Below are 26,408 nucleotides of genomic sequence, written 5' to 3' on the forward strand. Positions count from 1 at the left end.
TGCCACTCACGACACACAGAAAGCTAGCCTGTAAGTACGGCAATAGGGTGAGAAATGGGATGTTGTCCTTTGTTGCAAGAAGGAGGGATGGAAGTCTTGCCACATCTATACAGACAATCAATGAGAGCACACCTCACATTCACATTCTCTTATGACAGTCGCCGTAAGGAGGAATGTACTTCCACCATGTTCACTGGGTTAACTCTTCAAATGAATTGTCTTATGAAGGATAATTGAGCAAGTTGGGTCAGGCCATTGGTGTTTAGAAGAATAAAAGATGGCTTCATTGAAGCTGATAAGATTCTGAAGGGTGGGTGCTGAGAGGATGTTTTTTCTCGTGAGGAATCTAGAAGTATGTGCATAGTTTCAGAGTAAGGGGTTGCCCACTTAAGACAGAGTTGGGGTGGAATCTCTTCTTTTAAAGAGCTGTGGATGTTTAGAAATCTCATATAAAAACAGAAAATGCTGGAAGGACTCAGCAGGTCAGGCAGCATCTGTGGAGGGAGGAAGACAGTTAACATTTCGGGTCAAAGACCCTTCATCAAAACTGGGAAAGAGACAAAAGAAGTTACAGAGAAGATTGGTGGGGGGGGGGTGGATAAGACAAAGGGAACATCTATGCTAGGGTGGGGCCAGGCTTGCTGTAAGGAGGTGCTGTCCTCTGTTTGATGAGTTAAACAGTGCAGTTTTAGAGAGGGGGAGGGGGAGAGGGAGAAAGAGAGAGAACAAACAGTTCTGCTACAGACAGAGTAAACAAGTTATCTGAAGTTGTAGAATTCAATATTAAGTCCAGAAGGCTGCAATGTGCTGAGACAGAAGCTGAGGTGCTGGGCCTCAAGCTTACAGAGGGCCTCATTATAACTGTCCAGGAAGGTCGGAGTGGGATGGGATGGAAAATTAAAGTGATAGGCAACGGAGAGCTCAGAGTTGCCTTTACGGACTCAACGCAGGTGCTCCGCAAAGCGGCCGCCCGATCTGAGTTTGGTTTCTCTAGTGTAGTGGAGATCACGTTGTGAGCAACAAATGCAGTACACAAGATTGGAACAGGTGTAAGTGAATTGCCACTTCACGTGGAAAAACTGTTCAGTCCCTTGGTGGTGAGAAGGGAAGGGGGTGAAAGGACAGGCGATTACACGGGAAAGTGCCGCAGGAAGGGGAATGGTTGATGGGGATAGAAGAGCAGACCAGGGAGTTGCAAAGAGAATACTCCCTTCAAAATGTTGAAAGGTGAGGGGAAGATATGTCTAGTGGTGAATTCTTGTTGAAGTTGATGGGAACTGAATGCAGGTTGGGTGGAAGGTGAGGACCAGGGAAACTCTACCCTTGCTCTTTCTAGCAGGAGGGGTGGTGAGAGTGGGGTTGCAGGAAATAGGTGAGATGCAGTCAAGGGCTCTGTCAACTATGATGGAGGGAAAACCAGGTTCATGGCCCTTGCACCTTATTGCCTGCCTGCACTGCCCTTTCTCTGTAATTGTAACACTTTATTCTGCATTCTGTTATTGTTTTCCCTTGTACTACCCTTATGTTTTGAAATGATCTGTATGGATGGCATGCAGAACTAAGTTTTTCACTGGATCTTGATGCATGTGACAATGATAAACCCATTCCAAGGAAGGTACCTCAGGTGCACCTGTGTGGAAAGTCCCTCAGAGGAGCAAATACAATGGAGATGGAGGAAGTTGGAGAATGGAGTTACTCACAGGAGGCAGGGTAGGAAGAAGTTGTTGAGCTAGCTGTGGGAGTCTGTTTGCCACTAACCTATCCCCTGAGATGGAGATGGAGGTATCCAGAAAGGGAAGGGAAGAGTCAAAGATGGACCAGGTGTAGGTGAGGCCGGAGTGGAAATTGGCAGCAAAAGTAATGCAGTTCAGTAAGTGTGCAGGAAGCAGCTCCAATACAATCCAATGTGCTGGAAAAAAAAGTTAAGGAGGGGCCTTGAGTAGGACAGAAGCAAAGGCTACTTCACGTATCCCACAAAAAGACAGGCAGGGCTTGCGCCCATGTGGGTGCCCACAGCTACACCTGGGATCTGGAGAAAGTGAGTGGAGTTGAAGGAGGGGTTGTTCGATATGAGTTCAGCCAAGCGAGTAAGTGTTGGCGGTGGGGAACTGGTTGGGTGTCTGGACACAGGAGAAACAGAAGGTCCCCAGACCCTGCTGGTATGGGCAGAAGATGTAGAGGAATTGTGTGTCTATGTGAAGGAGAACTGGTTGGGACCAGGAAATTGGAAACTGTCGGATCAAGGATGGACAACCAGACTCAAGAACAGCTTCTTCCCCACTGCTATCGGAAATCTGAACCAATCACCTCTTTCACACCCCCTTCCTGGTGGTGCTGCCATGTTCTCAGACTCTTAACTTCCCCTCTCTCAGTTATTCCGTTGTTGTCACTTTAGCATTTCTTTTTGCACAACTTCAGATTGCATGACAATCTTGGCACCATTCTGCTGTTTTGCATTCATCACTGTATTTATTGTTGTGATTACTATCACCATGTGTACTGTTCACTCTGTGAGCTTCATGTAAGCAAAGAATTTCACCGCACCCTGTGTATATGACAATAAACTAATCTGACTCTGAATCGGAATCAAAATGGTGAGGGCATCAGAAGTGTCCCAGATGTAAGTGGGAAGGAACTGGACCAGAGGAGAAAGGATAAAGTTAAGGTGGGAAGAGCCAGAGCACATGGAAACAATGGGTCTGCTCCAGCAGCCCCGCTCGTGGATCTTGGGATGGAGGTAGAAGCAAGTGTGGGGCAAAACAAGGCTGGAGACTGGGGAGAAGAGGTCTTTGACTGTCTGGGAGCTAATGGCCTGATACTTGATGGCAGGGTCATGGTCCAAAGTCAAAGTCAAGTTTATTGTCATCTGCACAAGTACATGTATGCATGGGTGCAATGAAAAACTTACTTGCAGCAGCATCACAGGCACATAGTGTCATATAAGCAGCATTCACAAGAAAAACATAAATTAAACATAAATTATACACAATTTTTACAAGAAAAAACGCAAATAGAACAAAAAAACAAAGTCCATTTTATTGCAAAGTGGTCAAAGTGGTCATAGTGTTGCTAAATTGTAGTGATTAGGGTTTTACCAGTTGGTACAAGAACTGAATGTTTGAAGGGAAGTAGCTGTTCTTGAACCTGGCGGTGTGGGACTTCAGGCTTCTGTACCTCCTGCCCGATGGTAGCTGCGAGAAGATGGCATGGCTCAGATGGTGGGCATCTTTGATGATGGATGTTGCCTTCTTGAGATACCACTGATGGTGGGGAAGGATGTATAGGCTGAGTCCACTGCTCTCTGCAGCATTTTACATTCCTGTGCATTCGAGTTGCCATACCAGATCGTGATGCAACCAGTGAGGATGCTTTCAACAGTGCGTCTGTAGAAGTTTGTTAGAGTGTTCAGTGACAAGCTGAACCTCCATAGGGTGATATGAAAATATGTCTGAGAGCTAACATTTGGTCCCTGCAAGATAGTTCACTACACCACCCTTGTCAGCAGGTTTGATGATGATATCAGGGTTAGTTCTTAATGCATAGTTATGTACATAGAATCTTGTGTATCCAACTAAACAAAGAGGCTTCAGGCCCTATCTGTTCCCTCCAGTAAATGTAAAATGTTTTTGGAAATGTATGAAGACACTGACCAAATCCGTCTAAAGCTGCTGTGGTTTATTTACGAGGCAAAAGACTTAATCTGCATACACGGTGAGTATTGTCCTGCAGCAGACTATGGGTTCCAATCTCCATCACTGTTACAGAACAGACACACCATGTGACTCTCCTGTCCTCCAAGATCACCCCACACAGATACGCAGAACAGTCTGCCCCTGTGTGTAGATGGACTGTGTGGTATTATTTCAGAAAAGAACAGAGAGGAGTTCTCTTGATGTTCTGGCTAATAGTTCCCCCTGGGCCAACATCTACAAGAAGGTGATCTGGTGTTATCACTGCTGTTCGTGGGAGCTTGCTGAGTACAAATTGGCTGTCCTGTTTCCTCCATCACAACTGTGTCTACACTGAGAGAGATTTCACCTATGATTTAGGAAGTGATTTAACGTGTTCGTGGATGTGTCAATGGTAGGTCACCTTAAGTAGATTCTCCCAAAATCCTCAAAAAAGACTCTGCAGAAATGTCTAAATATTCTTTCTGCTCCAGATTTTTTATATATCCATTTAATAGCCAGATTTAAGTAGGATGTAATTTACTGTCAGATGCAGGGGAGGTCTTGGCTACTTTTAATGGCCAGTTTATGCAAGTGGTTCTGTGGGGAATATTTCCTGAATGTTTTAATTGTGATAAACTCAGAGTTTTGGAACTGCCATTTCAGAATTATTGCAGGTTAGTCCTGGGCTGTGGTCAGACTGCGATCATTTTTAGAATCACTTATTTGCTTGTTTACCCGGTTCAGTAGAGGACCTTTCTTAGGGAATAGTTATAAATAACCCTTGTCTGAAACTAAAGATTGCCTGGAAATTCATTCCACTAAGCATGGCTGCCAAGCTATATTCACAATTCCTGTTTCCCTGTAACTCTGGATTCTACACCAGTTAAGAATCATAGAGTTATACAACACGGAAAAAGGCCCTTTGGCCCTACTCATCCATGCCGACCAAGGTGCCTACCTGAGCTTCTAAGAACCTAAGAATCAAGCATTAGGCATGGGCCTGTTGGCCCCTCAAACCTGCTCCACCATCTAATGTTAACGCTGGTCCACGTTTGGCTTCAACACAGCTTTCCCTGTCTCACCTCATACCCCTCAGTCTCCGTGTCTGTCAATCACATTGGATGTATTCAATGACTACATAAAATGAACAGTTCTGCTACAGAGTAGAGGTAGAGAGCTCCAAGATTCGCAGTCCTCTGAGAGAGGAGAATCTTCCACATCTCTGTCTGACATGGGCAGCTCCTTTTTCTGAAGACATGCCCCCCAGGTTCTAGCACCCCTCCCTCACCAACTAGGGGGAATGCCTCCTCTGCATCCATGTTCTCAATCCCCCTCAAAATCTTACTCGTTTCAACAAGGTCATCTCCCGTACTTCTAACTTCCTTGAGTCCATCCTTTCTTCATATATCACCCGCCTCATGCTAGAATTAACCCAGTGACCCTTCGCTACACGGCCTCCAATACAGAGACATCCTTCTTAAATGAGGAGAGCGGAACTTGCGCACAGTACTTCAGGAGTGAACTCACCAGTGCCCTGCAAAGATGCATCAAAACTTTCCTACTTTTATACTCCATACCGCTTGCAATGAAGGCCACCATTCCATTAGTGTACCCGCATGCCAGCCCTTTGTGTTTCATTTAATAGGACCCCCAGATCTTTTTCTGTGGCAATCTTTATATTCCCACTCCAAATTAAATAAGAATTTCCTTCCAAGGTGGAAGGAAATTCCAAGGTTACTTTCAGTTTTTCCCACATTATATTCCATCTCACTTAACCCATCCATATCCCTTTACAGGTTCATTGTGTCCTTCTCACAATTTGTTAACCCACCTGTCTTTGTATCATCAGCAAATTTGGTTAACATTGCAGAACTGTACATTAATATAGAACATAAATAACGGAGGCCCCAGCACTGATTGCTGTGGCACCCCCACTACTAACTGGTTGTCCCAACTCTGTTGTTAGTTCACCAATTCCAGTAACCTTTTATATGGCATGTCATCAAATGCCTTTTGGAAATCTAAATACACTTCATCTACTGGGTCCCTTTTATCCACCCTGTTTGTTACATCCTCAAAGGACTCCAGCAAGTCTGTCAAACATGATACGCCTTTCATAAAACCATGTTGACTCTTGTTTGATTGTCTTATGATTTTCAAAGTGTCCTGTTTTATATCCTTAATAATGTATTCCAGCATTTTCCAGTGACAGTTGTTAGTCATTGGCTTAGTCCTAATGCACGGTTTCAACCCGAAACGTCAACAATCCCTTTGCCCCCACAGATGCTGCATGTTCTGTTTGCTACAAGGGTGCGGGAGCTCAGAGAAAACGGGAATAAAGTCACCATCCAGAATAAGCATCTAACTTCTGCATCAAAACTTTCCTACTTGCAAATGAAGCCTCCTGCTTTAACCTGCCACAGAAAACATGGGACTCTCTGAACCGGAGATTCAAATAGCTGTGGCTATTTAATACAAGCATTTTATACAGAAAGCTCTGCAGAGCGTGACTGAGGCAACTATAGACCAGACTGAAGAATAGCTTCTTCCCCACTGCTATCAGACTCCTGAACTAATCATCTCTTTCACATCCCCTTCAGTTACGTTCTCAGACTCTTGTCTCTACCTCCCCTGGTTATTCTGCTATTGTCACTTTAGTATTTTTTTGCACTACCTCAGATTGCAATATAATCTGCTGTTTTTGTGCTCACTGTATTTATTGTTGTATTTATCATTACCATGCATACTGTTTACTCTGTCAGCTATTGGTATTGGTTTATTATTGTCACATGTACCAAGATACAGTAAAAAGCTTTTGCTTGCGTGCCATCTGGACTGATCATTCCATACATAAGTACATCGAGATAGTAAAAACAAGAACAGAATGCAGGATATAGTGTTGCAGCTACAAAGAAAGTGCAGTGGAGGTAAACAAATAACGTGTAACGGCCATGCCAAGATCCAAGGTAGATTGGGAGATCAAGAGTTCACCTTTATCGTGTAAGAGGTCCATTCAAGAATCTGATAACAGCGGGATATAAACTGTCCTTGAGTGTGTTGGTACGTGCCTTAAAGCTTTCGTACCTTTTGCCTGATGCAAGGAATTTCATTGCACCCTGGTGTTATATGACAATAATTAACTAAATCTAATCTAATCAAACAATACTCTTCCCTCTGCTAATTTGACACCCACTCTACAGAGGGATACATGCCCTCTTCTCAAGAGTATAGGACTGTAGGCAAACAAAGTGGATTTATGATCACTGCTCCAAGTCAGCCATGTGAAGGATACAGTTGTGCAGTACCAGACAGCCGATGTCCTCCAGCTGGGTGAAATTAGGACTGAATATCAGAAGTGGAGTATAGGGTGCTCCATGACCTGGTTAGTGCTAAAAATCATTGCTTAGCCCTTGAACTATGGGGGTATGTATGTGGTGGGAGAGGTAAGTGATGTGAGGGAGGAGATGTTCAATCCAACTCCGACCAAGGTGAGATGTTTGACTTTCAGTGATGGCTGCCACCCATCCAACCCCTCCCCAAACACTGCCCCAATTCACCCCTCTCCCTTCCTGCTGCCCACTGGATCGTGAGTGTGAAGAATCTGGAGCTCAGTGGTTTATGACTTTTTTATTTTCCCTTCAAACATTCAGCCCCATGCTGGGCTTAGTGGGTTAATTTACCTCTTGATGGAGCCGGCCACAGATTAGAAAAATATGTGCACAATAACTGAATTGTTTATAGCTTTAGTGCCCTTTTACTCCTGAAGTGTTCTAGGTTTGGTTACGGTCTGCTTCCAGTAACTATAAAGTTTGTAGTTATTGTGTTCAAATTTGAGTAGGTTGGGTTTTACATGGTTGGCTTGTCGAACATGTTGAACTGTTGCTGTAAGAAGTCTTTTCCATTCCTACTTGAAATTCAAAGTTGTGTTGTTCATTGCTCTTTAAAAGAGGAAGTCAAATATTCCTTCCAAGGCTTGGTAATATTGAGATACTCAATGAGGTGTCACATGACCCAATCTCCAGGAATATATCCTGTCATAGTTGGCTACAGACCCTCTCATTAATATATTAGTTCAGGCTTCCTGGTGGACCTGCAATTGTTAAGACACTATAACCCACTTCGTGGTTTGCACTGGTTGGTGAGCCCAGGTAATTTGACACGAGTCCCAGAGGCTAGTGAGTTCTTGGTAACATGTCTGACTCCAGGTTATCATCAAAGGAAAATAAGAACCACAAAATTATTTCCCTTTTGCCTTGCAGACAAAAAGGTGCATAAAACCAGAGGGAACAAATGGAAGAAGAAAGGTCTGGCCAATGGAAAAAGATCAGAGGAGTTCGACGACTCCTCATAACGTCCGGGACTCGCCGATCAAGAGGGGGAGGGGGCAAGTGTCCCAGACCTAAGGTGGGAACCTGAGGACTCGGGAGTACAATGAAGTTGCACCAAGGACCAACAGGAGGAATATCCTCCTGTCAGAAGCAGATGCTGGACTTTGTGTAGATTTCCCCAAACCTGGAACTGCTTTCACCCTCCAGAAGGCCGTCGATGCCAGGGGTCAGAGCGAGTCATCAATGCTGAGACTGAGAGGAGGAGCGATAGTCAGTGACAGAGCCGGTTTGGGCCCCAAGCACAGCCTGAGTTCCGTCCCTCCACCAATGGTAAATGTGTCATCAACTGTCAGTCCTTAACCCACCAACCCTCCCTCCATCCCACTCCACGTACCCCTCTCCCACCTCCACCCCCTCCCACCTCCATCCCCCTCCCATCTCTACCCATTCCATGCTTCTACCTCTCCCCTCCCTGCCTCAATTCATACCCACCACAACTTTCCTTCCTGAACTCTTCTCTCACCTCTCCTTGCCCTCTTCCCCAGATCATTGCTTCCCTGGCTCTCCCTCCCCACATCCTCTCACTTTCAAAAGCTCTTCAGAACCTACCTCTTTGACTAAACTTTTGGACACCTCTTAATGTCTCCTTGCATGACTCAGTATCGAATTTGACTTGCTCTGTCCCTCTGAGGTGGTCTTGGATATGTTACCATGTGTAAGGAGTTGTACTGATATAGACCAATGTCAGAGAAGGAGAGGAAATATCAGCCATGATCTGTCGAACTATTAGAACAGGCTGCAGGCCTCTTCTGCTCCTCCATCCTATGCTGTGCCTCTGGGAAAACAACATCTCCATGTTGGGAATAACGTTTGCATGTTGCTCCAACCTTTGCACTGCATTCCTTTCCTAACTGCACACATTAACTGATCCACGGCACGTGCCTGGACTACACCCCACTGCTCCTCCAAGGCTATATTAGAAATCCCAAACTACTGTGTTGGTTAATCCTTAGCAGGAGACTTTGTCAAAGCCAATTACAGGCTTGTCCAAGACTAACAGACAGACCACAGGAATGAACATTGCTCCCTCATCTGGAACCATTTAGAACAACAGCCTTTGGTGAATATTTTCGCTGAGAATGAACAGGAGTTGAAGATGGGCAGGACAGAGGTGGAAATGACCATCCTGGACTCTACACTCAACAACAAACAAAGTTAAAACAGAAACAAGAAGTGGCCCAGCTGTGAACTCGTGCAAGATCAGCTGAATTCATGATTCTTTGGCTTGGAAAGTTCCACCTACAACTCTTCCATCTCTGCTCCATGGATTACACCCCTTCGTCCACTAGGATGTCTCACTTACAGAGGGATCAGGTCCAGCTCTGTGTCTGTGTCCAGACACAACCCCAGGACCCTACCTGGCTGAGATCGGGGTGGAGCAATGCATTAAGATTTAGCAATTAGTCTCAGTATTGCTGGGCTGGGGTGTGGGGAAAGGCTGGGTTGTGGATCTCACTGCACCATGACCCCTGCTGTAAGTGCACTCATGTTGCTGGTTGCATTATGGTCTGTTAATTTCTTGCTGATAACTGGGGCATTTTTAAAACCAGGTAAGTTCAACCACCTTTCCTCACAAAGCCCACCATCCCCCACATCCCACTCATGCTCTCCTATTTCCCCCTCACCCCTTTCCCCCTTAAATGGCTCATTTCTGTCCCGTGCCCCCCTCTCTCCTTCCTGTAGCTCATGCCATCTCCCTTGCCCCTCCCCGCCCCTCCTCCCCCATTCTCTCCTTACCCCTCTCCCTTGATTCCATCTCCCTTTCCCTTCTGTACCTCAGCATCTCCCCTCCCCTTTCTGTCCCCTAAAGCCACTCCATCTCTTGTTAGCCTGATCACTGCCTCAAACAAAACAAGGCATGTTACGCAATTGTGAAAGGCACCATTTAAATGTATCAAAAAGCAGCTGGAGGAGCTCAGCGGGTCGGGCAGCATCTGTGGAGGGAAATGGACAGTTGACGTTTTGGGTTGAGACCCTTCTGAAACATTGACAGTCCATCTCCCTCCACAGACGCTGCCCGACCCGCTGAGTTCCTCCAGCAGTTTGTTTTTTGCTCCAGATCCCAGCATCTACAATCTCTTTAATGTAGCCATTTAAATGTAGCCTCTCTCTCTCTCTCTCCCTCTCTCTTTCTCTCTCCCTCTCTTTCTCTCTCCCTCCGTTCCTGCCTTCCTTTTACCTGACAGACACTACCTGTTGGGCTTAGTTTCATACAATAGTAATCAAACCCGAGTGATTCAACAGTGTACACCATTTGGAGTCTTCCATTCTCAAAATAGTCACCATTTTTTTGCAGTTTCCACTACTGAACCCCTTCCTCACAATCTGTTAGCTACTGACGTTATTGTTACTGAAGTAATTCTTTAATTGTAACATAGATTGGTAAATAATTGGTTTATTATTGTCACATGTACTGAGGTACAGTGAAAAACTTTGTTTTGCATGCCATCCATACAGATCATCTCATTACACAGTGCATTGAGGTAGTACAAGGGAAAACAATAACAATGCAGAATAAAGTGTTACAGTTACAGAGAAAGTGCAGTGCAGGCAGACAATAAGGTGCAAGGGCCATGACGAGGTAGATTGTGAGGTCAAGAGTCCATCTTATTGTACTAAGGGACTGTTATATAGTCATATACCAGCAGGGTAGAAGCTGTCCTTGAGCCTGGTGGTACGTGCTTTCAGGCTTTTGTACCTTTTGCCCGATGGGAAGGGGGAGAATAGAGAATGTCCGGGGTGGGTGGGGTCTTTGATTATGTTGGCTGCTTTACCGAGGCAGCGAGAAGTGTAGACAGAGTCCATGGAGGGGAGGAACACACATGAAATGCTGGAGGAACTCAGCAGGTCATTTGAGGGAAGTGAACAGTCGATGTTTCATGCCGAGACCCTTCATCAGAGCCCAGGTTAAGACGCAAAAGCAAAGAACGACTGAACTATGTAATTGGATCAACATTGTGAGAAACACTTTCTAAGTAAGCTTCTATTGCTGCATTCAGGGATATGTGATTCAACACAATAACCACTACCTCTCCAGTTCTGGAAATGTAATTCTACAAGCATGGAGCCTCGTTCCTTCAGAAGTTCATTTTCTTTGGAGAATTATGTCCAGAAAGACTGCAGCAGTTCAAGAAAGCAGCTCACCACCACTTTCTCAAGGGAAACGAGATGTAGGCAACAAATGTCATTCTTGGCAGCAAAAGCCCACAACCAATTTGATCAAGCAATAGGAATATAGAATATAGAAATAGGAATTGGCTATTCCACTTCTACAATGTGCTCGACTATTCAACAGGATCATAGCCTGTGACGTCCACACTCCTGCCCAATACCCCATATCCCCTGATTCCATTGGTGCTCAAAATCTCTATCAATCTTAATGTCTGACCAATCACAGCCCTTTACGGCAGAGAGTTCCAAGTTAGATAGATACCCCTTCATGTAAAGGCGTGTCTCCCCCTCCAAGAGCTAAATTCTGGCCCTTTATCCTGAGACTGTTCCCCTTGGCTCTAGGGTCTCCAGCTGGAGGAACCAACATCTACATCTAACATATCGGCCTTCATCTTTTTGGCCTCAATTAATTCACCTCTTCGTTCTTTAATTTCCAAAAACTCCTGTGCCTACTGACAAATATACTTTGTCCACACTTCCTTCACTCCACCATTGGACTTTACCCTCTAAGCTCTGGAATTCCCTCCAACCCACCTCCACAATTCTACTTTAAAACCTACTTCTTTGACCAAGCTGTTGATATCTCCTTGGTGGCAAGCCAGTTAGGGGATGTTAAGGGTGCGATACCTATGCAGCTGTTGTTATTCATGTTGTTAAGAAATTGGAAATGGGTTCAGAATTTGAATCCTGCAACTCATCCATCTCCCCAATTAAACACAGTGACCCAGATTTTATAGTGGAAATAATGGTGCGTCTAAGAACTGAATCAGACAGCAGCTTACAGTGTCTGTATGTGCAGGGTTAATCGCAATAACCTGGAGGTTACTGTTAGTGATATGTCCCTCACCATAACACACCGTAACGATCCTGACCAAAGTACTCAGCGTTTCAAAGTTGAGGTAGATGACCCACTCTTGCAGAAAAGTTTGGCATACTGCTTTCAGGGATAAATTAAAGTTTAACAGCATGATAATTAAAGTCAAAAAAACCTCTCCAGATCTGAAAATGTAATTTTACAAATGTGGAGTCTCATTCCTTAAGAAGATAAGATTTAAGTCTAGAAGGACTGCAGCAGTTCAAGAAAGCAGTTCACCACCACCTTCTCTGGGGAAATCTGTCTACACTTCTCACTGCCTCAGTAAAGCAGCCAGCATAATCAAAGATCCCACCCACCCTGGATATTTTCTCCTCTCCCCCCTCCCATCAGGCAGAAGATACAAAGCCTGAAAGCACGTACCACCAGGCTCAAGGACAGCTTCTATCCCACTGTTATAAGACTATTGAATGGTTCCCTAGTACAATAAGATGGACTCTTGACCTCACAATCTACCTCGTCATGGCCCTTGCACCTTATTGTCTGCCTGCACTGCACTTTCTCTGTAACTGTAACACTTTATTCTGCATTCTGTTATTGTTTTAACTTGTACTGCCGCGATGTATTGTTGTAATGAATTGATGTGTATGAATGACAAATTTTTCACTGTACCTTGGTATATGTAACAATAATACACCAACATAAACCAACATAAATAAAGGATGGACAATAAATGTTGGTCTTGCCAGCAGCATCCAGATTTTGAAAATAAATATTTCCTTTCTAGCTCTTCCCTCTCTCATTCACATTCACAGCTCATTCTCTATTTCATAATTTCTATCACTAATTCCAGACCAAATTTAAGTCCAATTTACAGTTCTCGACATTGGTTATGTGGCAGAAATTTGCCTTTGGGATAAACATCTGCTTTAATTGTGACCATCAGTTGACATCAGTGGGACTGAAGAGAGTACAAGGTGCAGACAAAACTCTTCCACCAATTCGGTGCCAAAGACAATCTCTCCCCTGCACGAACTCGGTGAGGATTCTTTATTCTGACTGGCTGACAAACTTCATTGTTGCTTGACCTGTGGATCAGAGACCTTGTTACACAAGTCTCTACTCCAATTCCTGTGTACGTTTTATGGGGGGAAATGAATAGTGAGTGCTGTTTCGTCACCACTGACTCAAAATCCAGGTCAAGGCAGACAAAGTACGAAGTTGCAGTAGGTGGACCCGGATTGAAAGATGAATTGAAAATCACATTAAAAAAAACTGCAGATGATGTAAATCTGAAAAAGAAAAAGAACATGCTGGAAACACTCAGTAGACCAGGCAGCATCTGTGGATAGAGAAACAGCATTAACGTCTCAAGGGTCTTAAACCTACTGAATGTAACATGTTGACCAGTTGAGTCTCAAAGTCAAGCACTAGGTTCTATTTTTGGTGGTCCAGTGCAATAGTTTATGCACAACATGTGTCAATTGAACTATTACATGGACACACAAAAAACTTCCAAAAATTGGTGGTATGGAGCTCAAACTCGATCTGTGAGATAATCCCCATCAGAACTGGGATGTCACGATGGTGTCTCAAGTAGGGCTGCTGCCTCATAGGTCCAGCGACCCGGGTTCAGTCCTGACTTCTGCTGCTGTCTGTGTGAGTTTGCATGTTCTTCCTGTTACTGTGTGGGTTTCCTCTGGATGCTCCAGATTCCTCCCACATCCCAAAGTTGTGCTGGTTGACAAGTTAATTAGCCACTGTAGGCTACTCCTAGTGTAGGTGGGTTGCAGGAGAAATCAAGGGGAATTGATGGGCATGTGACAGAGAATAGATTATAGGGAAATATATAGGGGAATGGGACTGATGGTGTTGCTCTGAGAGCCAGTATACACTCAATGGGCCAAATGGCCTCCTACTTTTTAACAAAAATACAAGAAAATTGTGCTGACTTCACCCATCCTTGTAAACTCTAAATTCATTTGCAAATCAATCTTTTTCACCCAGCAGATCCCTGGCACTCCAGCATGTAGAATAAGATTACAGTATTGAAGAGAGTTATTTAACTGTTAAGATAATATGCAATATGATTTTCATGGTGCAATTAATGCATCACTTTGCTTTATATAAATATATTCTTCCCAGTGAAAATTTATGTTGTAGATAAACTATTATTGCCGTGTTTTTGTAATTCTAACCCTTTTTGTGTTTAACATGATCAGATAAAGTAACAAACTTGTTATCTACTTAAACCACTGTATTTATTTTGCTTACAAGGACTGTTTTTCCTCTCCCTGTGTCTATAGTAATGTATTGTTCAGAGGTCAGAGGAGGGATATGCTCCTGTAACACAGCCCAGCTCATCATTTGACAGCTGCAGGCAGTCCTTGTGGGAGAGGGTTGAGAGTGGGGGTGAGGTGGGAGTGTCTGTTAGTGTGCAAGATGTTTGCGGGGATGCCTGTGCAGAGTGGAAACTGTGATTCAGGACCTTGCAGCAGAGGGTATGTATTCCATGAGCTACTGTGTATATGGGACCCAGTGAAAACTCTGAGTGTGAGAGTTTTTCATTGGGCAATTTTAAAGAAAGGTAGATCAGTGCAGTAGTTATGGCACAGATCATCCCTGAGCTGATTAACTGTTGGATGCAAGGTGACAGAAACATACAAACATTCATAAATATTGGCATTCAAATCAGGAGCAGAAGTAGGCCATTTGGCCCCTCGAGCCTGACCCACTGTTTAATTAGATCATGGCCAATCTGACTGTAACCTCAGCCCAATATTCCCATCTATGCATGACAACCTTTTCCCCTCTTGTTGTCAAGAATCCATCTACCTCTGCCTTTAAAGGGCAGTATTTCCACTGCCCTCTGAGGAAGAGAGTTCCAAAGACTCACTGCCCTATGAGAGAAAAAATGTTGCTTCATCTCTATCTTGAACACCTTATTAACCAGCAGTACTCTGCTCCCAATTCTCCCACAAGGGGAAAAATCCTCCCCACATTCGAGCTGATCATATGTTTCAATTAAGGCTCCTCTCACTTTTCTCAGCTGCCTGAGGTGTAAAGTATAGCCTGTCAACCTTTCCTTGTAAAGCAACCTACCTGCTCCTAAAGTTCACATTAAACAATATTTGCAGCTTTTGAAAGATTAGGTGCTTAATCCCCATCAGAAATGTGCAAAAACCTAATGTAAAATATGTTTCTTTCTGAGCTTTTGCACTGACATTTAACAAGTGGATATTTCACTGCTTTTTATTTAACCATTAATATTATGGCAATAAATAATTCTCAAACTGGCTACCAGCTGAGTCTGCTACTGAGCACACTGAATTAGAGCACCCAGGTACACTGTGAATACTGAATAAGAGCAGGCAGCTACACTGTGAACACTGAATTAGAGCAGGCAGCTACACTGTGAACACTGAATTAGAGCACGCAGGTACACTGTGAACTGAATTAGAGCACGCAGGTACACTGTGAACTGAATTAGAGCACGCAGCTACACTGTGAACACGGAATTAGAGCACACAGATACACTGTGAATGCTACATTAAAGCACACAGATACGCCATGAACACAGGAGTGCCCGGCGTGTATGATTCCTCTTTGTTCTGGCCCTCTTGTCCCGTTCCAGCGATGCCCACAGGGTGTCAGTGTAACTCCATCTGTCCTGATGAACGTTCCTGATGATAGGAAACCCACTGGCGTTTGCTTTGGAATCGGCCCTTAATACTCTGCTCAACAGGCAGGGCAAAGGTGCAGCAGCCCCGGGCACCTGTCGGGCTGAAGCTCCCACCGACCCGCTCCCTCCCCGAGCTCCCTCTGCACGGTCCAGGAGTCTCCGGATCCACCTCCCCGGGACTGTCTGAGCTCTCGCTGCTGGAAGCGGAGGGGTGTCCACCCCGGTCCCGGAGACTGTCCTCGGTCGGTGCTGACACCACTCAGTGCACACTCACTCACACTCGCTCACACTTAACCCTCTCAGTCCACACTCACTCACACTCATGCCCGCACTCACACATCCCCTCACCCCTGTTCAGTCACACTCACTCATTCCCTCATTTCCACACATATTCCCTAATTTACTGGTGGTGAGCAACTGCAGATGACCCAGAGGGACACCCAGGGAGCGTGACAAAGAGGGTGTGCCACACAGTCAAAGGTGCTGAGTCCCAGGGGAGCTGATACAATGGGTGAATGTGAAACATTTCAGAAGACTATATCAGGAAAACCTCACTAGGATGGTGTCCAATCTCCCATATTTATTCCTCAATCAACAAATTATCTCAGCACAGTGGTTTGATCCTGACCCCCGGCGCTGTCTGTGTGGAGTTTGCATGTTCTCCCTGTGACCGTGTGGGTTTCCCCCGGGTGCTCCGGTTTCCTCCCACATCCCAAAGACGCGCAGGTCGATGGGTGCGGGTCGATGGGTTAATTGGCCGCTGTAAATAAGTGCAGGTAAGTGCCAAAAAAAGTATCAAAGGAGAGTTGATTGGCAGGTGAGAGAGAATGGATAACTGGACAAAAACCTGGACTGGGATCGTTCTGGTGGGAGTCAGTATAGACCTGATGGCTGAATGGCCTCATTCTGTGTTGTTATAGAGTAACACAGCATGGAAACAGGCCCTTCAGCCCAATTTGTCCATACTGATCAAGATTCCCATCTAAGCCGGTCCCATTTGCCTGACCCTTATCCCTCTAGACCTTTCCTATCCAGGTACCTGTCCAAATGTCTTTCAAATGTTATTAATGCACCTGACTCCACCACTGTCTCTGGCAGCTCATTCCATAAACCCCCCAGCCTCTGCGTGAAGAAGTTGCCCCTCAGGTCCCCTTTCAAATCTTTCCCCTCTTACCTTAAATCTATACTCTCACCCAGAGAGTCACCCAGAGATCCTGAGTTTTTGGTTCCCTTTCCCTGGGAAAGAGACTGAGTGCATTCACCCTATCTATGCCCCTCATGATTTTATACACCTCTATATCACCCCTTGGTCTCCTACATTCCAAGTAATTAAGTCCTAGCCTGCCCAACCTCTCCCTAGAACTCAGGTCCTCAAGTCCTGGTAACACTCTCGTAAATCTTCTCTGCACTCTTTCCAGTTTAATGACGTCTTTCTTATACAGGGCGACCAAAACTGTACGCAGTACTCAGGTATGGTCTCACCAACATCTTGTACAACTGCAACATAATGCCCCAACCCTTGTGCCCTGACTGATCTGCTAAGTAAATCAACTGTTCGGTCTCAAAAATAGACCCCACATCACTGAATGAGAAGGAGTGGAGCATTTGGAGTCGTAGATCCATAGAGCAAGGAAACAGGTCCTTTAGCCCAACTCGTCCATGCTGACTGTGTTGCCCAGCGAGCTGGTCCCATCTGCCTGCATTTGGCCCATAGCCCTCTGAACCCCTCACTGGGAGGAAGGGGCTGAGGGGGGCCCTGGCGATGACTCTCCCTGTGGCTGACCACAGGGACACAAGAAGATTTAAAGCCTACACACCAACATGTCTCCAGAGCCCATCACAATCAACTGTGCAGAGACTCTTGGCTTCCCTACCAGAAAACACCAGGACTGGTTTGATGAGAGGCACCCAGAGATCCTGAGGCTAATTAACCTCAAATGCAAATACACTCCTGGTTTGGAAACTTCACCACAACTCAAGGGGAATGAAACTGGTCTACAGGTTCCTGCACTATATTCTGCATTCTGTTTTCTATTTACTACCTCAGTGAACTTTATGTATGGCATGATCTGCCTGGATGGCACGCAGACAAAAGCTTTTCACTGTGTCTCAGTACACAGGACAGTAATAAACTAATTCCAATTCCACAAATGTTGATAGGAGAGAACTTACTGATATACATAGGTTCTTCAGCACAGGTCAAAGCTATCTGTGGCTCAAACACCCAAGGACCCATCCCACTGCGAGCAGGAATGGATAAGGTAAGATCTTTATTAGTCACATGTACATCAAAACACACAGTGAAATGCATCTTTTGCGTAGTGTTCTGGGGGCAGCCCGCAAGTGTCATTGCGCTTCCGGCGCCAACATAGCATGCCCACAACTTCCTAACTTGTACGTCTTTGGAATGTGGGAGGAAACCGGAGCACCCAGAGGAAACCCACGCAGACACGGGGAGAATGTACAAACTCCTTACAGACAGCAACGGGAATTGAACCCGGGTCGCTGGCGCTGTAAAGTGTTACACTAACTACTACACTACCATGCCTGAGGAGAGCTTATCTAGGGCAGAGGGGCAGTCAATGCCCCCGAGGCTTTTCCAAGCACATCTGAGACACAGTCCCTGATGTGTGCCCTTGGCTCCATCCCACAGTAAACTATCCAGCCCAGTTTCACATCACCCCAGACCTATGAGAAGCTGGAAATGTCAAATGTTAATTGGGGAACAGTCACGGTCTCAGGAGCAGTTAGTCTCCCCAATGAAGTGCTACAATTCACTAGAGATCTCAACTCCCTGTTCACAATCTCACCCCCATGTGTGAGAAGCGGAGGACGTGCCAGCGGGCCTCAGAGACATAATTCTGACCATCCTCCAGAAAAGAGACAAATCCAGCGATGGTAACAGGAGGGTCTCCCGGTTATCTGCCCCAGGGAAGGTCATCGCCAGAATTCTCCCCAACCAGTGGTTGAAGAGCTGCTCCCCAAATCACAGTGGGGATTCCATCCATCTAGAGACACAATGGATGAGATCTTCTGGCCACCAACTCCATCAGCAAAGCAGGAAGTCCCATCAACCACTACCAGTGGCTTTGGCCCACAGGAGGCTTTGACTCCATCGAGAGGGTGTTGAAGATCCTTCTCAAATTTGGCTGTCCACAGAAATTCATCTCCACTGCTTCATGGTGGCGGGTAAACTATGACCTTAACCAATGTGTCCACAGCAGGCTCAATCTCAGTTGCTGATGACTGCATCATCACCCCAACACCTGTCTCAATTTTTCTCACTGCAGAGCTGTGCCTCATCCCCAACGATCTTCCCACTACAGTAAAGCTGATTGATAGAACATGAGAAGTGGGTTACCGTACATTACCTCCAGTCGTAAGTCTAATAGAGGTAGGACGTAAATGGTGAGGCACTAAGGAATGTTGATGAACAGAGAGACCTAGGGGTCCACGTCCATAGTTCCCTGAAAGTGGCAACGTGGCAGATAGGGTGGTGAAGAAGGCGCACGGCGTGCTTGCCTTCATAGGTCAGGGCGGAGAATATACGAGTCAGGATGTTATGTTGCAATTTTACAAAACACTGGTTGGACCACACTTGGAGTAGTGTGTGCAGTTCTGGTCACCACACTATAGGAAGGATGCAGTTGCACTGGTAAGAGTACAGAGGAGATTCACCAGGATGTTGCCTGGATTGGAGGACTTTAGTTCATGGGGAGGGATTGGATGGGCTTGGTTGGTTTCCCTGGAGCGAGGGGTGACCTGCTGCAAGTATATATGGTTATAAGAGGTGTAGATAGGGTAGATAATCCAAATATTTTTCCCATCGTAGGGGTATCAAAAACAAGAGGGCATAGGTTTAAGGTGAGAGGAAGGAGTTTTAAAGGGGCTCTGAGGGGTAAGTTTTTTACACAGAGTGGTTGAAATCTGGAGAGCACTGCCAGAGGAGGTGATCACTGTGTTCAAGAGGCATTTAGACTGACACCTAAATAGTCAGAGAAGGAGATGGTCCTAATGAGGACAAATTGGATTAGTTTCGATGGTCACTCCCGTGTCAGCCTCTACAGTCACAAGAGACGCTGCTCTACCACTACCGACTGAAGCAAGACTCTCCATGTGCAGATCCACAGTCTCACGAGACTAACGGATGCCACCACAGGAGATGGACAAAAAGGTCAGCATAGACGTGGTGGGCCGAAGGGCCTGTTTCTGTGCTGTATGAGACTATGTTTGACCTGTTGGCAGGGGACTTCATTGGTCTGGAGCCAATCACTAGTATATTTTTTTGAATTCTGGGTTACTAATTGAATTTAAATTCCACAGTTGCAAAAGCATTATCTTTCCCTACCTCTTCCCTGGCTTTTCGTAGCCCCTGCACTTTATTTGCCTGCCTGCACTGCACTTTCTCTATAACCGTAACACTATATTCTGCATTGTTTTTCTTTTTACAGGGGAGGGAGGTGTACGGGCAGAGGTGTGTGTATGCTTAATGAGGTGAAGCGAGTGCTCTCTGTACATCCCTACCCCCATCATCACTTCCATTCACCACCTACACACCTTCTTCCCCACCCCCCTCCCCGTATCTACACTCCCCACCGCCCCCTCCCTGTGCTCCCCACTCCCCACCGCCCCTCCACCATACTTTAAACAAACTTACAAACTTTAAAACAAACTCTGCAACCGGTCTGGAACTGAGACACGTGGAGCTGGTGCCTGGTCGGGTGGGGGCTCCCGGTTCGGACCCGGCGGTGGCGATGCCGGTCCCCCCGTTGACCTCCGCTCCTCTCCCCGCCCGAGCTCTCGGTGGGCGGGTTGACAGCGGCCGCCGGGGGTCGGTCCGAACCTCCAATCAACGCAGCGGCTCGTCTCCCGCCGCTCGGCTCGGCAGTCGGAGGGAGGGGATCACCGCTGCTTCCCTGGCTCCCCAGTCCTACTCTGGGAGCGCTGCAGAGAGAGGGAGGGAGAGAGAGAGAGAGAGAGAGAGAGAGAGAGAGAGGTGGGGGGGGGGGTGAGATAGACAGACAGAGGGGGAGAGAGATAGAGAGAGAGGGAGAAATAGAGAGAGAGAGAGAGAGGGAGAGAAGGAGGGGTAGATAGAGCGGGGGAATAGAGAGAGGGAGAGGGAGAGATAGGGAGAGAGGGGCGATATTTACATAGGGAGAGAGAATGAATGAGAGAGAGAGGCAGACGGAAGAGACAGCAAGAGCGAGAGAGAAGTAGAACGGGGAACGGAGAGAGAGGGAGAAAAGACAGAAAAAGAGAGACAGAAAGAGGGAGAAGAGAGAGAATCAGGAAGACAGAAAGAAGGAGAAACAGAAGGAGAGAGAGAGACGGGGACAAAAATAGAGTCAAAGAGCGACAGATACAAGGAGAGGAAGTGAAAACGAGTAATAAAGGGTAAAGGGAGGGGGTGAGGGAGGGAGGGGGTGAGGGAGGGAGGGAGGGAGGGAGGGGGTGAGGGAGGGAGGGAGGGAGGGGGTGAGGGAGGGAGGGGGTGAGGGAGGGAGGGAGGGGGTGAGGGAGGGAGGGGGTGAGGGAAGGGGTGAGGGAGGGAGGGGTGAGGGAGGGAGGGGGAGGGAGGGTGAGGGAGGGTGAGGGAGGGAGGGTGAGGGAGGGAGGGGGTGAGGGGAGGGAGGGAGGGGGTGAGGGGGGAGGGGGTGAGGGGGGAGGGGGTGAGGGAAGGGGTGAGGGGGGAGGGGGTGAGGGAGGGAGGGGGTGAGGGGGGAGGGGGTGAGGGAGGGAGGGGGTGAGGGTTGCAGGCATCAGCTGAGGGAAGTTGTGCCGGGGTTTGGTCTGGGTGTGAGTTGGGGTTCAGTGCCTGGGGTGAACCAGGGGTGGGTGGGGTGAACCAGGGGTGGGTGGGGTGGGTGGGGTGAACCAGGGGTGGGTGAGGTGGGTGGGGTGAGCCAGGGGTGGGTGGGGTGGGTGGGGTGAGCCAGGGGTGGGGTGGGCAGGGGCAGGATGCGGGTGCGCGCTCTCGCCCTGCCGCTCCTCGGCGCCTGGCTGAGCCTGTGGCGGTGCGGGGGCGAGCGGCGGGGGCCGGCGGGGCGCGCCCACCGAGTGCAGCGGGGTCACTGCAGCTTCACCTTCCTGCTGCCCGACTTGGAGCCTTGCGGAGCGGCCGAGCGGCGCGGCACCAACTCCCTGCAGCGGGACGCCCCGCCGGGCAAGGCGGACACTTCGGCGCAGAAACTCCGGCGGCTGGAGACGGCGACCGGGAACAACACCCAGTGGCTGCAGAAGGTAGGACCCATCTCTGCCCGAGGGCACCCATCACTGTAGAGTGACACCCATCTCTGCCCGGGGGCACCCATCACTGCAGAGTGACACCCATCTCTGCCCGGGGGCACCCATCACTGAAGAGTGACACCCATCTCTGTCCGGGAGCACCCATCACTGCAGAGTGACACCCATCTCTGCCCAGGAGCATCCATCTCTGCCCAGGAGCACCCATAACTGGCCGGGGCACCCATCACTGCAGAGTGACACCCATCTCTGCCCGGGAGCACCCATCACTGAAGAGTGACACCCATCTCTGTCCGGGAGCACCCATCACTGCAGAGTGACACCCATCTCTGCCCAGGAGCACCCATCTCTGCCCAGGGGCACCCATCACTGCAGAGTGACACCCATCTCTGCCCAGGAGCACCCATAACTGGCCAGGGCACCCATCACTGCAGAGTGACACCCATCTCTGCCTGGGAGCACCCATCACTGCAGAATGATACCCATCACTGCCTGAGTCACCCATCACTGCAGAGTGACACCCATCACTGCCCGGGAGCACACATAACTGTCTGGGGGCACCCATCACTGCAGAGTGACACCCTCCACCTACCCGGGGTGACACCCATCACTGCCTGGGGGCACCCATCACTGCCCAGGAGCACCCATAACGTTCCCAAGGCAGTGCCTGTTACTTCCCAGAGTGACACCCATCAGCTGCCCACGAGCATCCATCACTATCCAAACAGGCACTCATCACTCATTCGACGGGCACCCAACAACTGGCTTGGGAGGCTGCAGGAGGTCACTCGGGGAAAATGCAGGGAGTCAGCCAGCTGGCTGGGGGGATGGAGTCACGTGCAAAGCCAGGGTGCGTGAAGACAGGAGAGACCCTTCCTTGAATGGCCAGCAGTGAACCTTCCTGGCCTTAAGGACAAGCCCACAACTTTCTCCAGTTGCCACTCTGCCCCTACAGTCTACTCCTTGCCCTCCCACCCCCACCCCGGGCTGACTCTCTGGCCCTCTGGTTTACCCCCTGCTCTCTTAGTTGTCTCTGTTCCCCTGTCATTGACTCCCTGCCCCATGTTTGACTCCTTTCCCCTCTGAGGGCGCACAGGAGCAGAGGAGCCACATGATGCCTCGAGTATGTTCCCCCATTCAATGGGATAGTGGTTGATCTGTGCCCTAACACTGTCCATGCACTTTTTCCCAATGTCCTTATCAAAAAAAATTCAGTCTCAGATTTAAAATGAATAATTAACACATCATCAATTGCCTTTTATGACGAGATTAGAAAATTTCCCCTGCCTGTAGAAGTGTTTCCTGGCTCTGTCCTGTTCTAAGTTCAATCCAAGACTTGACTCCAACTCTCTCCAACCAGTGGAAATAGTATCTCTCTGCATTTTCCCATCAATTCTCTTCAATGACTGAGAAATTTCAATCCTTTTTAACCTTCTAAATTTCAGAGAATAAAACACCAGGTTGTGGAATCTTTCCTCATAACTTCATGCCTGGAGCCTGAGATCCATTCTGGTAAATCTTCTCCAATTTCCCCCAAGCCTGGTGTCTCTCTCCCTCCAGAGTGCTGTGCCTGGACCCACACGTGACTTTGTGACACACGGGCTCCCACAGTCAAATAGGACACGGGGTAGCTGTGTGGTATCCTGCAGGTCTCTGTATCAACTCCCATCTAAATCCAGTTGTGATGGAACTTTGCATTAGAGACATGGTGAAATCTGGGCAAAGCTTCCAACCCACCAACTTACAGAGGGAAGAGCACTCCTGTTTGGGCACACCTCATGGGTCAAACATTGACCATGATCAAGGAGCGAACACAAACCGAACAGCTCACTTTCATGGTGTCCTTTCTGGTAACACATCCCAGGAACATCATCCTTTTATGTGGGTTAGATGCTTTCCCCAGACTTCCGAATGTCACTGACTGCAAGTTCGACTCTTGACCCATGTTGGGGCAGGTGGCCAATGACTTGTCCAGAGATGGTCGTGTAAAGGGCAAGAGAGCTACAGAGATTTCAGGAGGGTATTCTGGAGCTCAGGGCCCAGGCACATGTGCTGGTGGTGGACTGATTCAATTCAGAGGTGGTCACGGAATGGAGGAGTTCTGGGGTCTCACCAAGAGGAGGTTCAGTACAAGAGGAACCAGCAATCTGCTGGAGGAACTCAGCGGGTTGAGCAGCATCTGTGGGAAGAAAGAAATTGTCGATGTTTCAGGTCAAGACCCTACATCAGGACTGTTTCGACCCAAAACGTCTCCAATTCCTTTTCTCCCACAGATGCTGCTCGATCCATTCAGTTCCTCCAGCAGAGTGTGTGTTGCTCCAGATTCCAGCATCTGCAGTCTCTTGGGTCTCCTCAGTAGCGGAGGGATCAGAAAAGTAGGATGAGAACTTTAAGGGCTGTCTGTGTTTGTACAGCTGTAGATAAAGGAAGCCCCTGCTGTGAGAGTCTGTGATGGGAGTTCAAACAGTTCTTGTTGTCTTGCATTATTCCCAGCAGAAGTACTTGTGGAATGTGACAGAATATCTGGCACAGTGGGTGCTGGCACCGGCTTTTAATCCATGCTCATGTTGACCTATGGAAAATAGCCTTCTGCTCGGGAGGCAATCCCACTGGGCACTGTCATGTCACCTTTCCTTGCCAAGGAATCCGAACTGGAGATTTTCCCCTCACAGCGGCCAGGGATCCCTTACAACATCACACAGGCTTTCTCAGATGAAGCAGCACCCTGTGTGGTGAGGTTATGCAGGGCCGATATAAAGGGGAAGCCGGGGTTTGATGTGTAGCTTTTAATGGGAACCAGAGCTGTAGGGATGTGGGAGACATCAAAGGCTGCAACCTTCAGAAAATGTCCCTCCAATTTATATTAAAAAATGAAGAAATTTTCATGGAGGGCGATATCCTTTGTCAGTTAGTAGAGAGTGGGGGGATTTTTAGAGGATTATGGGAACCAAACTGCAACATTACTGGGGGTCTCATTCACCAGCCACACCCTCAATTAACTGTACTGGAGGTGACAAGTGCTCAAAGTGGGGGCAGGGGCAGCAGAGGGTGGGGGTGCAGTTGTAAGTTGGTTTATTATTGTCAAATGTACTGAGGTCCAGTGAAAAACGTGTCTTGCATACCATTCATACAGATCAATTCATTACAGCAATGCATTGAGGGAGTACAAGGGAAAACAATAACAGTGCAGAATAAAGATAAGATGAGATTTCTTTATTAGTCACATGCACATCGAACACACAGTGAAATGCATCTTTTGCATGGAATGTTCTGGGAGCAGCCCGCAAGTGTCGCCATGCTTCCGGCGCCAACATAGCATGCCCATAACTTCCTAACCCATACATCTTTGGAATGTGGGAGGAAACCGGAGCACCCGGAGGAAACCCATGCAGTCACGAGGAGAATGTACAAACTCCTTACAGACAGCAGCTGGAATTGAACCCGGGTCGCTGGCACTGTAATAACGTTACACTAACTGCTACACCACCGTGCCTGCCCTGTGTTAGTAAAGTGTTACAGTTTAATGCAGGCAGACAATAAGGTGCAAGGTCACGACGAGGTTGATGGTAAGGCTAAGAGTCCATCTTTATCATACAAGAGGTCTGTTTAAGAGTCTTGTAGCACTGGGATAGAAGGTGTCCTTGAGCCTGGTGGTATGTGCTTTCAGGCATTTGTATCTTCTGCCTGATGGGACGGGGGAGAAGAGAGAATGTCCGGGGTGGGTGGGGTCTTTGATTATGTTGGCTGCTTTACCGAGGCAGCAAGAAGTGTAGACCGAGGGAAGGGAAGGGGCCCTGGCACACACTGAGTGAAAAGAAAACTCAGGAACTCAGCATCTCAGCTCGTACTGGAGTGAATTCAAGACAGGACTCCGTCCATCCTCAGGGTGTTCCCGAGTCAGAGTTATATAGCATTGAAACAGGCCCTTCAGCCCATCACCTCCATACTGACCTTTTTGCCCACACATTTGCCTGCATTAGGTCCATGCCTTTCCTATTTACGTTCCTTTCTCAATGTCTCTTAAACGCAGTGATGTATCTGATTCCACCCACCTTCCCTGGCAGCGCGTTCCAGATATCACCCACTCTCTGCGTAAAAAACTTTCCCCTCAGATCCCCTTTAAAACTCCTTCCTCTCACCTTAAACCTACGCCCTCTTGTTTATGCTACCACTACCACTGGAAAAAGATTCGGACTATCTACCCGATCTATTGCTCTTATAATTTTATTCTATTAGTTATCCAGGTACATGGATGGGAAAGGTTTAGAGGGATCTAGGCCGAATGGGACTTGCTCAGTTGGGTAACTTGGTCGGCGTGGACGAGTTGGGCCAAAGGGCCTGTTTCCGTGCTGTATAGCTCGATGACTCCACTCGTCCTGCATTCCTGGTCCAGGTGCTCCCACTATGTAGTTGGGGAGGGAGTTCTGGGATTTAGA

At 47.6% G+C, this 26,408-nt stretch overlaps 2 protein-coding genes across 5 annotated transcripts in view; both read left to right on the forward strand.

The window, feature by feature from the left end:
- rspo4 (R-spondin 4) overlaps positions 1–8,292 on the forward strand; it is a 40,049-nt gene extending 31,757 nt beyond the window's left edge. Inside the window, exon 5 of the mRNA XM_052031685.1 lies at positions 7,931–8,292. Within this exon, the coding sequence (XP_051887645.1) occupies positions 7,931–8,022 (92 nt within the window). The 3' untranslated portion in view covers positions 8,023–8,292. The remainder of the gene's footprint in view (positions 1–7,930) is intronic.
- Positions 8,293–21,686: 13,394 nt separating this feature from the next.
- angpt4 (angiopoietin 4) overlaps positions 21,687–26,408 on the forward strand; it is a 68,127-nt gene continuing 63,405 nt past the window's right edge. For all 4 annotated transcript variants that reach the window (XR_007957556.1, XM_052030950.1, XM_052030951.1 and 1 more), the window contains exon 1: positions 21,687–21,969. Coding sequence is in view for 3 of the 4 variants with exons in the window: in XM_052030950.1 (XP_051886910.1) it covers positions 21,688–21,969 (282 nt within the window). In the remaining variant the exon portion in view is untranslated. The remainder of the gene's footprint in view (positions 21,970–26,408) is intronic.

This window comes from Pristis pectinata, chromosome 16 (genome assembly GCF_009764475.1).
Source record: "Pristis pectinata isolate sPriPec2 chromosome 16, sPriPec2.1.pri, whole genome shotgun sequence".
Lineage (NCBI taxonomy): Eukaryota > Metazoa > Chordata > Chondrichthyes > Rhinopristiformes > Pristidae > Pristis > Pristis pectinata.